The 15708-nt window shown below is 40.7% G+C and overlaps 1 protein-coding gene across 2 annotated transcripts in view; it reads left to right on the plus strand.

Moving 5' to 3' along the window:
• Positions 1–15708, plus strand: part of LOC309696049 (zinc finger MYM-type protein 4-like) — a 30573-nt gene that overhangs the window by 2039 nt on the left and 12826 nt on the right. Inside the window, exons 1-17 of one of the 2 annotated variants that reach the window (XM_082517117.1) lie at positions 1028–1307; positions 6560–7187; positions 9436–9488; positions 9563–9712; positions 10216–10279; positions 10572–10768; positions 10899–11023; positions 11760–11994; positions 12103–12318; positions 12956–13106; positions 13284–13399; positions 13496–13849; positions 13934–14084; positions 14436–14611; positions 14709–14880; positions 15063–15182; positions 15502–15545. In XM_082517117.1, the coding sequence (XP_082373243.1) occupies positions 1269–1307; positions 6560–7187; positions 9436–9488; positions 9563–9712; positions 10216–10279; positions 10572–10768; positions 10899–11023; positions 11760–11994; positions 12103–12318; positions 12956–13106; positions 13284–13399; positions 13496–13849; positions 13934–14084; positions 14436–14611; positions 14709–14880; positions 15063–15182; positions 15502–15545 (2991 nt within the window). In that variant the 5' untranslated portion in view covers positions 1028–1268. Of the gene's footprint in view, positions 1–1027; positions 1308–6559; positions 7188–9435; positions 9489–9562; positions 9713–10215; positions 10280–10571; positions 10769–10898; positions 11024–11759; positions 11995–12102; positions 12319–12955; positions 13107–13283; positions 13400–13495; positions 13850–13933; positions 14085–14435; positions 14612–14708; positions 14881–15062; positions 15183–15501; positions 15546–15708 lie in introns of those variants that run through there. The other variant, XM_082517116.1, reaches the window with a different exon arrangement.

The following is a 15708-nucleotide window of genomic DNA, read 5'->3' on the forward strand; positions in this document are numbered from 1 at the left end:
CCAATTTTTGCTTTAAGTTATTTTGTTATTTACATAATAATGTAAATAACCTAATAATGATCCTTATTGCCGTTTAAGAGAGGAGCGGTGCTTCAAAGGATAGCTGTAGATTTCTGTCAGAATCTGCAGATTATACAGTACAAATAAAATGTTTACGTTGTCTTCCCAACAGTTTCACTGACATCTACACTGGATGGCCAGGAAGTGTTCGCGATGTCTTCTCGGGCGCTTCTCTGGCGCTGATAATTGGCTTCAGTCTTGTGTCGGTGACGTAAAAGGCGGATTTAATGCGACTTGACCGTTCAAACAGCAGTCGCTTTCTAAAACATCGGATATGTATCGGATTCAGTACCACATACGAAAGTGACCCAGATCGGATTTGAAAATATCGGATTTGCGCCGTTCACACTGTCATAGCATGATCGGATATGGGTCGCATAGGGTCAAAAAATCGGATTTGATGCGCTTTCGCCTGCAGTGTGAACGTAGCCTTATTAATGTAAAACTGGGTTGACAGCTGGAGACTGAAGGCCGTGGCACATCATTCACATCATGTTTATGTAATCCTGGGAGTGATTCTCCATTAATAATAGGTGATCAATCAAAACAGCTCTGCGCTGATTTGCACTGTAAGGATCAGGTTCTTTAATTTGTCACCCACCTGACAGTATACTGACACATGCACATAAATATCCACTGTGTTACCAAACTGGGGGAAAGGAATATGGAGGATGCGTAGGAATGATGAAACAAACGCTTGTCATTTATCTTCAGTAAGAAATGCAGTATTTCATAGTCACTTACAAACAGGGTTTACCGTAATCACCACAAAATAGCAGCAATACAAAAATTGGCCATGGAGACTGCTTTTTTAAAAAGCAAGTGTTTGATGTGTGAGTTTGAGTATTAAAAACTAAAGTTCAAGACGTGCTTATAAGAAAAGGCTGCGCAGCGCTACTTGACATTTATGATGCTTACAGTTTCAGGAGTAAAAAGAAGGGAACGCTTATCTAGTCATTAAGGTAATCTTAACCCACATCTCTTCTATGAAAGTACTTTTGTTTCTTCTGTAGTAGTCTTTGGATTCACTTTAAAAGTAGCCTAATATACAAGTTTTTTCCCTACGAAGTGAACTCCTCTGCGTCTGTTGTCGGTCCGCTCGTTTCCTCGGTGAACTGCAGCATCCTCTGCATACATACATGACCCATAACCCCGAGAGGAGGTAGGCGGCTGGGTGCGAAGCGCGGCGTCTGCAGCATAATTAAAACATGGCGGACTCGGAGGAATATAGACTTAAACGATTAAAGGTAAGGCATTCACAACCAGGCTGTAGTTATAGCGGCACTCAACTGGACGCTAAACGGATTAGCTGATCCAGCTACACACTGTGTTGTTTAGTTGTTGTGGGCCGGTCGAGATTCGCACATTCAGGCTAGTGTTAGCGGCTAGCTTGCTGCTTTGCTATTCAGTGCTGATGCATGCCGAGAATTTGCGGAGCAGCAAACGAACATGTTGAGAACATTGTGTCCACGAGCCTTTGATGTGCACCTCGGGAGCTTGTTATTAAGCCAGCCGCAGACCAACTTTTGGGTTGCAGCAGTGTCCACGTAGCATCGGCCAGGACTGCTGAGAATAATGAGAAGTGGGGGGTGTATTGAAATTATCTGTGGCTACATTAAAGCCGTTTTTTGCGTGAGGAGTGTAGCCATCACCAACATTATTTTTTGGGGTGTGTCTGAACTCAAAAGTATGAGTGAGTTCAGAATATGGCTGAATTTTAAATGGAGTTTGGTGGGACCCCCCCTTCTTTCATACAACTAATAATTAGACATGAGGCCTGGAGCCTTTAAAAAGGCACTAAAACGTGAAAGCTAACGTTTAACTCACATTAGTCTTAATGATATTTGTATAATTAAAAGATTAGAAGCAGGGAAATATTATTACATTTATATACAGGTACCAGAGTTATAGCATTGGTACTCTTCGGGGATTTTCTGGTACATTTTTTTGATTGCCACATGACAAAAATTGTAGTTCCTCTAATGGCCACTTGAGGCCGCCTTCGAAAGAGCCATGAACTCCATGTTTTTTTGCATCTGTACATAGTTTGCCTCTCAATAAAGAAAGTGCTACAGAGAGTATTTTTCCACCTGGATACTGGAGTTAAGGGTATAGCCACCCAACAGGTTTAGCTAACCAGAGTTATTGAACTGGTCATTAGCAGTTATATGACATAAATGCAGCTTGTTAACTAAAGCTATGTCTAAACTGGAAGAAGTTTGCAGCAGGAATTTGAATGACATTCATGACTGCAGGAGAAATAACCACTGACTATACGTTGTAGGCACAATCCAAAACTGACTTAAATCAACTTCCCGGCGAGCGATTGAAGTGACAACCAGTGAGTGCAAGATACTCCTGTTTGAAGAGTGACCTGGTTGTTACATTTGATGGATGCCTAATCAGTCAAACTCTAGGGGGAGGTCCACAAGCAACCAGGCGTAGGCTTCAAAACTACAAACACAGAGCAAATGGCTTCCAACGTGGATGTAGCCCAAGTTAGCTGACTTAAGTTAGCCCTACAACCTGTAAACTCCACATATACAATTGTGGTCACAAGTTTTCATAGACTCATCATGGGCATATATTTCATGATATTTTGGGGATTTTTAAGTATTTCTTTGAACTGTTCTTTTTCCAGCATGTAATGACTGTACAGCACACATCTTTAATGACTTTAAAAACCAAGAATTGGGTGCACAAGCTTAATGTGTTTTGGATTTTTTTCTAATCCATTCAGGGTCAAATTTATACATATACTCACTTCCATCTTTTAAGTGAGTGGTGCTGAAGGTTCTATAAATGAAGGTTCTTATCTTGACATGGCCAATGTTTGTTAACTTCTCATTGGTATACATGATTGACTACAACTGTGTGTCGATTACACCGACTACCAAAATCGTCGACGACTAATATAATAGTCGACACGTCGTTTGAAGCTTTGTAAGATCCAAAAAGACGCAGGAATAAGTAGTAGGATTTAAGAGTGTAATAACGGACTAAAACAGAAGATGGCAGCACTGCATGTACAAGGCAAGGCAAGTTTATTTGTATAGTACAATTCAACAACAAGGTGATTCAAAGTGCTTTACAGAGACATTAGAAACAAAAACAAATAAAAAGCACAAGGATGCCAGCTGCCATTAAACCCCGAAGAAGAAGAAGCAGTGTCCCAGAATTCATAGCGCAGCCCTGCTCAGTTTCCAACAATAGCGGCAGCTGGTTAGTTTTAATATTACTCTTATTATACTTTCTGGGTCACAAAATAAACTTTTAACATATTTTCAGGCGAGAATGTAGCTGTGTAAACCTGAAATATCTGCTCAGTTTATCAAGACACCACATATTTTCAAAAGCCCCCCCGACATTTTCGGAGACATCTGTTACCCACCAGCTTGATGGCTAGCCGGGGTTCAAGGCTCACTAGAGCCGTGAGAACACCGGACTCCCGGCAAATCGTTTTCAAACCAACCGCTGTCTTTTGCTACTCAGGTTAAACATGATATATAAGTCACTTAGATAACTTAAAAATGTTATTGTTTGGCTTTCTCAGTATTTTATTTGCTCCTGAGTAAATCGGTAAATTGGCTCAGATTAAAGTTATAGTTTTTACACAGCTGAATAAACATTAAGCAGACAACTGATTATCAGAAGTGTGAGATGCTCGAGAATATACTCCGGTGCGATGTTCCCTCTAATTTTTCACGTGTCTGAGCGAACACACAAACTCCCTGAGCGGTCCCTTGGACCACTGTGAGCAACAGTAGACGTGTGCACTGTGGTCACGCCAGCATCTAATCTAACCAAGTTACATGGTTTATTAAAATAATCAAATTACAGCATTTACATTTATGTTAGACTACTTTTAAGTGCTTTAACCCACTTACAATGAAAATTTAAAAAGATCTTGTTCATGACCTGTGTAGTATGTTAACACTATTGGAAGTAAAAAGTAAGTAAAAATAACTTTAACTCCAATTTTGAAAACACCACTTTGTTGTTGTTGTTTTTTTTGTTTTTTTTTTATAAAGCTTAGACTTGTAGTATGAGTCTGTGGTCTGGGAGAGAGTCCTGTAACTCTGTCTGCAAAATACAGTATATAATGACCATTGTTGGGCAATTAATTATATAGTTACTTCTACATTACATAAACAGTGGATGAAGGAGGAGAACTATCTCCAAAGTCTTCAACTTCACCTCAACTCAACCGCTAGACAGCTCAAACTCCAACAGGACAACAATCCTAAACATATCAAAACTGGTTTTAGAATTGATAAAACTGGCTAATATTAAACTTTGGAATGGCCTTCCCAAAGCCCTGAGCTCAATCCTATTGGAAATTTGTGGACTACACTTAAAAAGCAGGTTTTGTGCCAGCAAATCAGCACATTTAAATTAACTCTACCAATTCTGCTAAGAAGAGAGGTCAGATAAAAAAGCTTGTGGATGACTACCTAAAGCATCTACTAGAACTGTAGCTTGCCAAGAGACGTTTAAACACATTCCAGTGGATGTGTATCTAAGAAAAAAATCAAAAATTCATTCAAAACTGTGCACTCTGTGTTCTTGTTCATTCAAGTCATTAAAGATGTATGCTGTACAATTATTCAACCCTGTCAAAAATAAGAAATCATTAATATCCCCCAAATTACCATGATAGTCACACCCATGATGAGTGGATGTAAACTCCCCTACTGTAGTTAAATGTTTTTTCAAAAAGCTGCTGTTAAGGCTTATTTTTTAGAATATTTAAGACTGCTTTTAAATAATACCTTTTAAAGTAAGGTTAAGACATTTCCTCCTCTTTTAGGAACAAAAGAAACATGACCTCAGTTTGGAAAAAGTATTTGAACAAGTTTTGTTTGTGTGGTCCATCATCAGTGTGATCATCTTCACCCGTGGTTGTTCTGCAAGAGCCAGGTGTTTATACCCTGTGCTAATTGGCCTTGTTCATCCATTATAAACTACCATGAAACTGGTCAGCAACTCCCATTTAACAAAAAGAAAATTATGGTAAAAATGAGTGAGGTGTGCGCAGAGAAACGAATAAGCATTGTTTATTTGCACACACTGGGAAACTCTGTTTGTCAGATTAGCAAACAAATCAATGTCCCGTCCTCCACAATTCAATATATTATCAGAAAGTTCAAAAATGATGGCCTCATTATTGAGAACAGAAGACGCTCGGGCAGACCCAGAAAGACCAGGACAAGGTCCATAACTGTGAGTAACATCAAGAAAACCCTCAGAGAGTCAAATCTCTGCTCAGAGAGAAAGAGTGATGAGAAGGTTGCATTTTTAAGAGTGATTAGATAAAACGTCTCTGCCAGTGTAGGGGAGCCATTTCAGTTCCTGTTATTTTATTTACAGAAATGTGCCACAATTCAGCCTGGAGCCCAGCAGAGGGTGTGCTCAACATAATCCTCATTCCAGAATATAATGATTTACTCTTGATTCTAGTTAAAAAGTTGAAATGTAAATTTTTACGAAAAATAGTTTTGATAATATGTAATTGAAATAAAACGGCACGTGTCCTTAAGCTCGTCTTGCAGGGAAGGCTGTTTTGTTTTTTCCCCCACAAACCCATAACACTCGGTTAAAAATGGGACATGCTGCCTTGACGATGTGTGTTTCCATACAATAGGTAGCTCTTTGAGGCATAGTCAAACTACAACAGAAGCTCCTGTGTGTGCGCACAAAGGCCACTGGTTGTGGTGAATGTAAGATACTGCTGTCAAGAAGTTGCTGGCTCAGTGGGTGCTGTAAAGTGTCTTATGGTCTTTACCAACAAAACCAGCGAAGTCTGAAAATCAAGCTTTACATTTCGTCCCAGTTACAAGGTAAAATTATCAGATTTGGGCTACAGCTCCACGGGTCTGATAACTTTTGATTTCATGGCCAGGTTTTCTGAGGGTCCCACTGGGTGCCCATATGCTTTTTGGGTCTTAATTTTGACCTATGTGTCTGTGTTATCATCTTAGGCAGGTTTTCGTTGATTTTTTTGTATTTTTCTTTAAAATGATTGTTATTTGCTTGGATGTTTTATTGTCTATTGTACAGAAATTCATACTTTTTTAAAGTCATAATCAAGAGTTTATTTTCTTACCATGGGAGTCTCTGGGGACTGACTCCCTGCTAGATGTTTTTAGATTAATGAATTATAAAAACATCTTTGTGCTTTATTCAAGATTGGCAGCAATAACAGAAAAATGCATTAACTCGACTAAGACACCAGCAGCCAGTCATGCTACGTGTTTGGTTATCTCTAGAATATGTGTTTTTAGTCAGAAAACTGGTGTATGTTAAACTAAAATGGCACTTGATGCCTTAATTATATCTTTGATTGTGTGTATCAAGTTTCTTAACTAATTATCCAATTTGGGGTTGTATCCAGGATGTATTTTATGTTTCCACTGAACATATTTGGCCCTTATCTGTCAAAAGTTGTGTTGTATATGGATGTGAAATGAGAAATAATAATGATCTCTCTCCTCTGCAGCATGAGGAGCACATGTCCAGGATGTTTGACGAGGTGATGGGGTTGGGAGACTTCGCCGACTCCTCCAGGGACTCCAATGCATCTTCCAAGAGTGGTGGACAGGATGAGACGAAGGGAGTGGACCAAACCTCAGGACAAGAGGAACAACAACCAATGGAGGAGGAGGAGGAGGAGGAGGAGGAAGAGGAGGAGGATAGCAACAGCAGCAGGAAAGAAGAAAAGATAGACAAAGGGGCGGGCGAGTCATCACCTCCTCGCATTGCCTCGCCCACCTCTGACCCACAGGATTCTTTTAAAATGGGGACCAGCGAAGGGGGAGGTGGACGAGGAGGAAGCGGGGCAGCGGCTTTTGATGATGCGCTGGATGGCCTTCCTTCATTTGGGCAGGAGGAAGATGATGAAGACTGGCACTTTGCCCTGCCCATGGGCACCCTGGAGGATGTAGACGTGGATAAGGCCGGCAGGAAAGGTAGGCAGCAGGAGAACAGCGAAGCTCCGAGCAATACCTTTGGTTCTGAGCCAAAAGTAGGGGAGGCTGAGGAGGAGGAAGAGGAGGAGGAGCAAGAAGAGAGGGCAGGGAGCACCGGTTCTGCCAACACCTTCCACTCGTCACAAGACAACAGCAGAGGTAACGCTGCTTATTTTTGAAGGACACGATAGTTAGTGACTCATCTGTTTGCTTTTTTTTTTTTTTTTTTAATTTCTACTCCACTGTTTTTATACAGTTAGTCACAGAGCGTACCATTCAGCTCATAAAACAGTCTTTGAGTCGAGGGTGGAGCTTAATAAAAGTAAAAACAACCCTCATGAAGTCACAATGGTGTCAATTTAATTCCGCTTTATCTGTGGAACGCCAGATAACAACAATCGTCGCCTCAAGGCACTTTATAGTGTAAGGTACAATAACAATATGTTATTACTGCATATGCAGGTCAGTTTAGATGTCTTTCATCTGTGAAGCAATTATAAGCAGATGATTAGAAGAAAAAGTAAGAAAAGCAAACAAATATTCAGTAATTTAAAATACCATATAAATAGTATGCTTAGTAAAAACGAGAAACCTAAAAAAAAAAACAAGCAAAATAGTAACATTAAAGTGAGGCTGTAGTATTTGCATTACAAATTTAAAAAGGTAGTCCTAAATAAATACTTTTTAGAAGAATATAAATATTAGTCGAAGCAAAGGACATAAATAAAAATACAGTGATTTGTAGGCTCATGTCATGTCACACACATTTCTAATAACAAGGGGAGGGAAAAGCTCACAATCTGGCAGCACTGTCTGATTACGTCACAAAACTTGACAATTAAACAAGAATGAATGGCAGCATTTGAAATTTAATAGATTGACTATTTGAAATCAAAACATTTTACTTGCAGACTGACTGTTTTAACAGCACATGGATGGGGCTTCTCAAGTGTAGAAGCAGCCAACTTTCATAACCTTCACTAACTTCGAGTGATTTGGGGACTTTTGAGGCCGAAAAGTGGTGAAAGCAACAGAGGTTACCTGTTACCAGCACAGAAAAGTCTGTTAAGCCTGCAGGTCTGCAGCTAACAGGAGTGAAACACCAGCTATTTCTTTAAAGAGGACAGAATGAAGAGAAGCCTTATAAGTGCAGGATGTTCTCCTTGAAGCCTACTTCTTTTAGTCCAAGAGACAAATGATTTGAATCCCGGCGAGCTGCTCTGCAGATGTACCTCAGAAATGTGAAGACATGAATGAGGTTAGCTCAGACTCACTTTATTTTCTAATTCTACTAAATGATTTAGAATTTGGGAAATATCTGTGCAGTGAGGTAAAGGACTAAAATAAATATGTTTACCATCTGCTTGGATCATCATTTAAGATCCACTGAGCCATTAGAAGTTGTAACCTCCACATGTCCTGAAAGAAAAGTGAAAATGGTTTCAAAAGGTGTCACAGATTTAAAAACAAAAACCCTGTGAAGTACACACAGTGCAAATACGTACATATGAAAAATATGAATACTGAATTCCTTCTTCCAATCAAACCCACTCCGTTGCAACAGATGGCTGCCCCTCCCTGAGCCTGGTTCTGCCAGACTTTTCTTCCTGTTAAAAAGAGTTTGTTTCTTTGTGTTATTGTGTCTTTACCTTACAATATAAAGCGCCCGGGGAGCTGACTCGTTGTGATTTGGTGCCATAATTCAGTTGAATTAAATGTAACCTTATACAGAGTAAAAAAGTGCTAAAACATTAATTTAACAAGTGCATGTCCATGCTACAATTAGAATAAGTGGCAGTCAGTTCCTGTGTGTGACCAACAACATATCGATTTAATGTAATATCAATATTAATACCACATGAATCAGAATTTGTTATTTTTGTGAAGTTCCAGGGGTTTAATGAAAATCTTAGCATGCATTTTATTGTTCAATTTGTTTTTGTTTTTTTCCCTTTTTGTTTTTGTTTGTTTTTTTGTTTGTTTTTTTTCCTCAGAAAATCTTAGAATTTAGGATCTGTTGGTATCGGGTAATGCACTGACAGAAGCTCTCAGTGGAAGTACTGCCGGTCAACAAGCCATTCTGAAAGAAGAGAAGTTAAACAAGAACCTGTCATGAATCCAGATTTGAAGTTTTTAGCTCAAATCATCAGACAGGTACAGCAGAGTGTCTACAGCCATCTGTGAAACACAGTGGAGGCTCCGTCAGGCTGCTTGTCAGACAGTGGTGTTGGGACTGATTACAAAAGCAGAAAGGGATGTAATACCATCTGGAAAGGATCTTGATTGTCATCTGTTTCCTCTGCAGATCATATTTGTTCCAACTTATTTAAAGTGTTTACTAAAAAAATAACGAAAACAATAATACATGTCGTTTTTTGTTTTGCTTTTTTCCCCTATCCATGTTCAGATGCAGGCGTCCTGAACCAAACAGAGGAGACAGAAGACAGTCAGCAGGGAGAGGTGAGGGTTGGAAAACACTGTCAGTTAACTGCCTTTTCAGCTTGGGTAGTTATGGACGCTTTCTATTATTTCAGACGTCAGAGGCAGCTCCGGTGGAGGACAGCAATCCCCCGATTTCTCCGAGTGTGAATATAAAAGAGGAGCCTATTGATGAAGGCTACGATGCTGCGTTATTGCCTCAGAGCTCCATCAGACAGATCAAAGAGGAGCTCGAACACCAGGAGGTTGGTATAGAGAGAAGTTAAAGATTACCTCACTGTATTTGGATTGAAGCTGCTAACAGACTATGCATTGTTATGAAACAATTTAGACTCATTATTTCGGTCATCAAGTTTAAAAATATCCCACCCAGTCCCCTCAGAATCAGCCGATTGCTTTTGCACAATAACATGTCAAATTTTATTTTCACACCATGTTAATATTTTCACAGTTGCAGGCCTTTGAAGTGCAGTGATGTGGGTTCAAAATTTGTGTGCTTTTAAATTTAAGTCATGTTTTTCAGCATTTTGGAGCATAGGAGCAATATGCCATCCTCTTATATAGTCACAGCACGAAGATCAAATTTTACCTGCCTTCATTAAATATACTGAAGTTATTGTACCAAAAATGGCTGATTCTGAGGGTCTTTTTAAATAAATGATCTTTTGACCTTTTTGATGTGATTTATAGCAGTGTGAAAGACAGACAGAAATGTGCAGTCTGATTTCTTATTGTTTTATTGTTGCAGGAGGAGCTGAGGATCAGCTCCGTCTTCTCCGTAGGTGGAGGCAACACCTTCACCTCTCCTACCAGTGAGTGCATTTGTTTTAACATTAGTGGTGATGTCTTATACACTATGTTGTAGTTTATTTGATTTTAACTGTAATAACAAGAATTCAAATTGTTATTATTATTATTATTATTAGTCCTGGTAATAATGCACCATAGAGTTTCAGTGAACCAAAGAAGATCTTGGTGTGAAAATTGGCCTGAAATTGGACCTAATGATAAACCACGGATTAGTGGCAGAAAGGAAAAATCTGCGAATTATCTAAGGGTTAATAAATCTGCCTGATAGCTTTGTTAACCTCTTGTCCACCTCAGTGCCAGCAGCGGTTCCAGCCCCGACTCCGACTGCCATTTTTATCCCTGGTAGAGGAGCTGTCATACAAGCCATGGCTTCCCTCCCCGTCAGACCTCCAATTCCAGTCCCAACTTCAATACCAGCTCTGACACCAATACCGCCGCGCCCACCACAACCCCCAGTTCCTGGTAGCGTTCGCTGCAGCGGTTGCTCTAAGGTATTAATGCAAAAATGCACATTGTTAAAGGAAAACTACAATTTGAAAAGCTTCACGTAACTGTGTATTTAACTTATTAATGCTGTTATTTGCTGAGAATATGTACAATGATGTGACTTTACATTTTCAGGTTCTGCTGAAAGGTCAAACGGCTTTCCAGAGAAAAGGATCGACGCAGCTCTTCTGCTCCACTGTATGTCTGACGGGCCATCTTCCTCTGCCCACTAAAAACCGATGCTGTTTCCAGTGCAACAGGTACACACTTGTTTCCACTGGGCATCGATATGAACTCGCTGCCTTGTGGTGCTATGAAAACTGTATACGGATGGTCACCTGAGAGTCTTAACGAAATGCTACTTTATTTTACATGATCTACTTTTAAATTTTTTAAATATCGCTGAAATGTGAGACCCTTTAGTGCATAGCATAACTTTCTCCCTTTGCCTCTATTTTCACATTGCTTTGGAGCAGCTGGTTTTCCCCTCACTTTTATTTTAAAATTTCAGTTGTTGCGCCGTCCAGTCTCATTGGTCATTGTGGGTCTGCTACTCCAGTTTCATTTGATGTCATTCAGCTATCGGATAAACTTAAAACTCAATCTATGATTTTAGGTGGCAGTGATAGTCCTTGTTCTGATTTGGACAGCAAGCCGGCAAAAAAAGGGCTTCCCGTGCTACCTGTGAATCAAAAGATTTGATTTATTCCATTTAAACCAGCACAGGGATCCACATGTCAGAATTTTGAATCCTCATTTTTCTGCAGCATTATAAGCAGTAGTTTTTGAGGGTTACATATGAATGCTGTTATATTTTATGCAATTTGTTTGTATATTTTGTATGCTTTGTCCAGCTCATGCACTGACCTTCAAAACAGCTTAAACTTTCTGTTAGCAATCCACAATGGCAGGACTACTCAGGCCCTATGACAGTGTACATGCATGGGTGATATTTTGAGTCTGTGTTGTTTTTAGTTCTTGTTTTACTCTTTGCAGGGAGATTGTTCAGCCCAGGGACATGATCACAATCCCAGCAGACGACCGCACCTTCATGCACTTTTGCGGCCAGTTCTGTTTGTCCGTCTTTAGACACAAGAAGAAACAGACTGACAAGGTTCCTGACAAATGGGCTGATAAACAAGTGGAGAGAAAGCCAGAGAAGCCGCCAGAGAAACCGGCAGAGCTCCAGACTGACAGACCCTTCTGTAGTGTCTGTAAAGTCTCCAACAAGGTAAAAGACTTCACGTGTGTAACATAAAGATCCAATTTTAGGTCAGCGTCTCTTCATTTTGGTTGTATTTATTGCTTCTCCACGTTTTGATTGTGATCATCTCTACAGCCAATTGAGCACGAGGTCACCCATCAAGGCCGCCTACACAGACTCTGCAGCGACGCTTGCTTTGTAACCTGGCGCAAGATACGTCAGTTAGCTATGAACTGCTGCGAAGGCTGCGGTCTTTACTGTAACACCAAATCAGGTTCCTGTCAGACGCTCACGATCGAGAAGTCTCAGCTCAACTTCTGTGGTCCCACCTGCATTAGCACCTACAAACAGGTATAAATATCCTTGTATCAGTTGAGATGAGATAAAATAAGATAACCTTTATTAGTCCCACATGTGGGAAATTTGTTTTTGTTACAGCAGAAAGTGGACAGTGCAATGTCAAATAGAAAAATTAGAAAAAAAACACTGGAATAAGATAAGAATAAGATACAATTCTATACATTTTACTTTTTAGAAACATGTTGTTTATTTATAACAAAACCTGTTTTTGTTTTTTTGCCACCTTATTGCTCAGGGGCAGCTGTGCCCCCTCATATGTGTCCAAATTATCAGAACCTGCTGAATTTTGAAGATGTATGCTTTACGAATGCTAGACTTGAATTGATGTTTTGGCGTACTTGGGTGGTTCAGTGGTTTGCCCTGTCATATCATATAAAGGGGGATCTATCCTGGGCAGTGTGAAGTTTTTTCTACAGGAGTTACAATAATCGATCCAACTTCTTAGTTTTAAAAAAGTGTTTTTCATAACAAAATGTTTTATAGTCAGTCTCTTTGAGCAAAATGGGAGCAGCACAGACTCTCCTCGCAAGCACAGCTGCTTCTGTGTGCATATATGCATGCATCTGTTCTCATTATTCATTATGTCAGAAAAATCATGCTCGGCACCCTCGTATCGTTTCCTCCACAGACCTGTAGAAAGACAACAGAGTGCGCGTACTGTCACAAGACAGTGGTCGTGTCCACAACCATCATGGAACGAGACCAGAAGGGAAAAGTTCAGCTTTACTGTTCTGTGGTCTGCGTGGAACAGAGTCGACCACCTCAGCATAATCTCACTGGTATGACACATGCGTCCACATGTGTCAGGGTCATGTCACAAGCACAGGGTTTACAGCAGTATATTTATTACAAATTAAGATACCATGCAGAATAGAAAATTATTAGTTAGCCTCCTGGCTCCATTGGAGGAAGAATCTCAAGTTTTTGTTTTTAATGACTGTTTTATTTTTTTGCAGGTACTCCATTCCCATGTTCCCTGTGTAAAGTGACCGCCGTTCCTCAGTATCACCTTGCCATGGTGGATGGCACTATACGTAACTTCTGCTCCTACACCTGTGTGACTATCTTTAGGGTAAAGTAACAGTGGCATTAATAAATTTAAAGATGGCACACATGATGGTCTAAGCCGTCTTGTAATTTTTTTTTCTTTTCCCTTAATGTCTCATAGAAATCTGGCCACATATCCCAGCCAGACCTGACCAATGGAGCCTCTTCTCTCAGGGACCCCTCTGTCAGAGATGCCCCCAAACCGGGGCCTTCTGCCGGAGCCAGCTCAGTCCCTCCCGTCCCTCAGGATTACCCATCCTCAGTTCCCTATCCAGGCAATCATCCCAGTCATACCTCAGTGCCCCCACTAGTGCCTCCCCATCCGGCCATCTCCTCCTCCCCTTCTGTGCCAGGACAAACGCAGGCCGGTCAGCCAATGAAACTGGCAGAGGGCCGGCTAGGTGACACCTCCAAACTGACCTGTCACCAGTGCAGCAAACAGTTCAACACCAAGCCGCTATTATTCAGCCACCAGGTAAGTAAACTCACTCATATCCTTCTGCATGACCAGTGCCGCACCATAAAAAAGGAATATACTAGTTGTTGTTTTTGCCTGCAGGGTCGAATTTCTGTGTTCTGCAGTAAGATGTGCTGTGAGCAGTATAAAACCCAGAAAAATATCCTTGCTGTGTGCGAGTGGTGTAAGCAGGATAAGGTGATCTTTGACACCATCGTCTACAACCAGCAGGACCTGGTCTTCTGCAGTGAAAGTGAGTAATGCTCAAAGATGGCCTTCATCCTCTTCTACACTGTTGATGCTAGTCAAGTTTCGTCGTGTTGGTTACTAAACATAATTCAGCCATGTGCCGCTCTATTGCTGTGATCCTTTGCAAATCCTTCTCATCAGAGGTCATCTCGGTTATTATTTTTGACCCTCAAACTCTAACTCACAATCTACTTGGATTTTTTTTGTAATTTTGAAAGTACAAGATAATTCTTATCTCTTAGGAACTATCTGAATTTTCTCTCTAGCTTTTCTCTCTGTTTTAATTTCCAGATTTGATTGCTTAATTGTGTTTGCAGTAGTGCTGAGGTAATACCCCTCCTGCTGTGTTTTCCAGACTGTAAGCTGCTCTTCAAGCATGACCTGACTTCTCGTAGCAAGGAGCATGTCTGGCGTCCCTGCACCTACTGCTCTGGCATTGCACAGAAGATGCTGCACAGTCACTACGGAGGCAAGCTGGAGGAGTTCTGCAGACCCCACTGCATGTCCCAGTACACTGTACTCTACTACGGGGTGAGAATACGGCTGCCCCACTGCACTATACACCGAACCACACGATGCCTCTTGCAGCGTGTTGAATGTGGTCGTGTCTTCCTATGTCTTGGTGCAGATGGGTCGGTGTGACAGTTGCAGGAAGCAGGGCTACATGACGGAGAAGCTGCAGTGTTTGGGTTCGGTGCGTAACTTCTGCAACCTGCCCTGCCTACAGCAGTACTGCCACCTTCACTTTGAGACGAGCCAACACAGCAGCAGTAATGGGACGGCGCCACAGACACCATATGGTAAACGGTGTTCAAAACTGTAAAGCTGCACATGAACACGCGCAGTAATTATTTCAAATCTGCAAAAATTTAGAAAGAGCTGATTCTCAAATGGTGTTTAAATCAAAACAAACCAAGTAAGGGCTGCGTGGTAAACACTGAAGCATCTGGGTGAAGGGATTGCATTCACTCTCTACTTCCAGCTCCAGCTCCAACCCAACCCCACCACTCCTCAAAGATGAATCCAGTCATAGCTGACGTCGTTTCATTGGCCAACGGCTCCGCCACACAGCCCAGCGTGTCAGCAGATACCACTCTGACTGGTTAGTACATGCACACATCCATAAAACCAGTGTCCTAATATTCTAATATTTTTTGTGTATTTAGTGTCTTTAGATTTGGTGTTTAAACATTTGATCCTTTCTAGAGTGAGTATTTGCAATAAGTGAGAAGCTCTCTTATGTAAATGTTTTCTCTGTAATAAACACAGTACAGATATTTAATAAAGATAGCTACCGCTAAAGCAACTGATAATATTTAGTCATTTAGGTTTGTGTTTGTGATGTCAGATCTCATATTATCATATTATTAATTATAACCATATTATTGGGGTTTTGTTGTTTGTCTGTTTGTTTGTTTTAGGAGCTCTACCGACCTCCAATGTAGACGGCAAGAATCTCGACCACGTATGTACTGTTTCTGTGTGTATTTGTTCTCAAAGGGTTGGATGATTTTGCCTGACATTACTATAGAGGGTCAATTGTGTATATTACTGGGTCCATTTTAATTTATTTTCTTTACTCTGTGGCATTCTGTACTCAAGTGTCAACTTCACGAGCACGTTGCAAA

This window comes from Aulonocara stuartgranti, assembly GCF_965226115.1.
Source record: "Aulonocara stuartgranti genome assembly, chromosome: 19".
NCBI lineage: Eukaryota > Metazoa > Chordata > Actinopteri > Cichliformes > Cichlidae > Aulonocara > Aulonocara stuartgranti.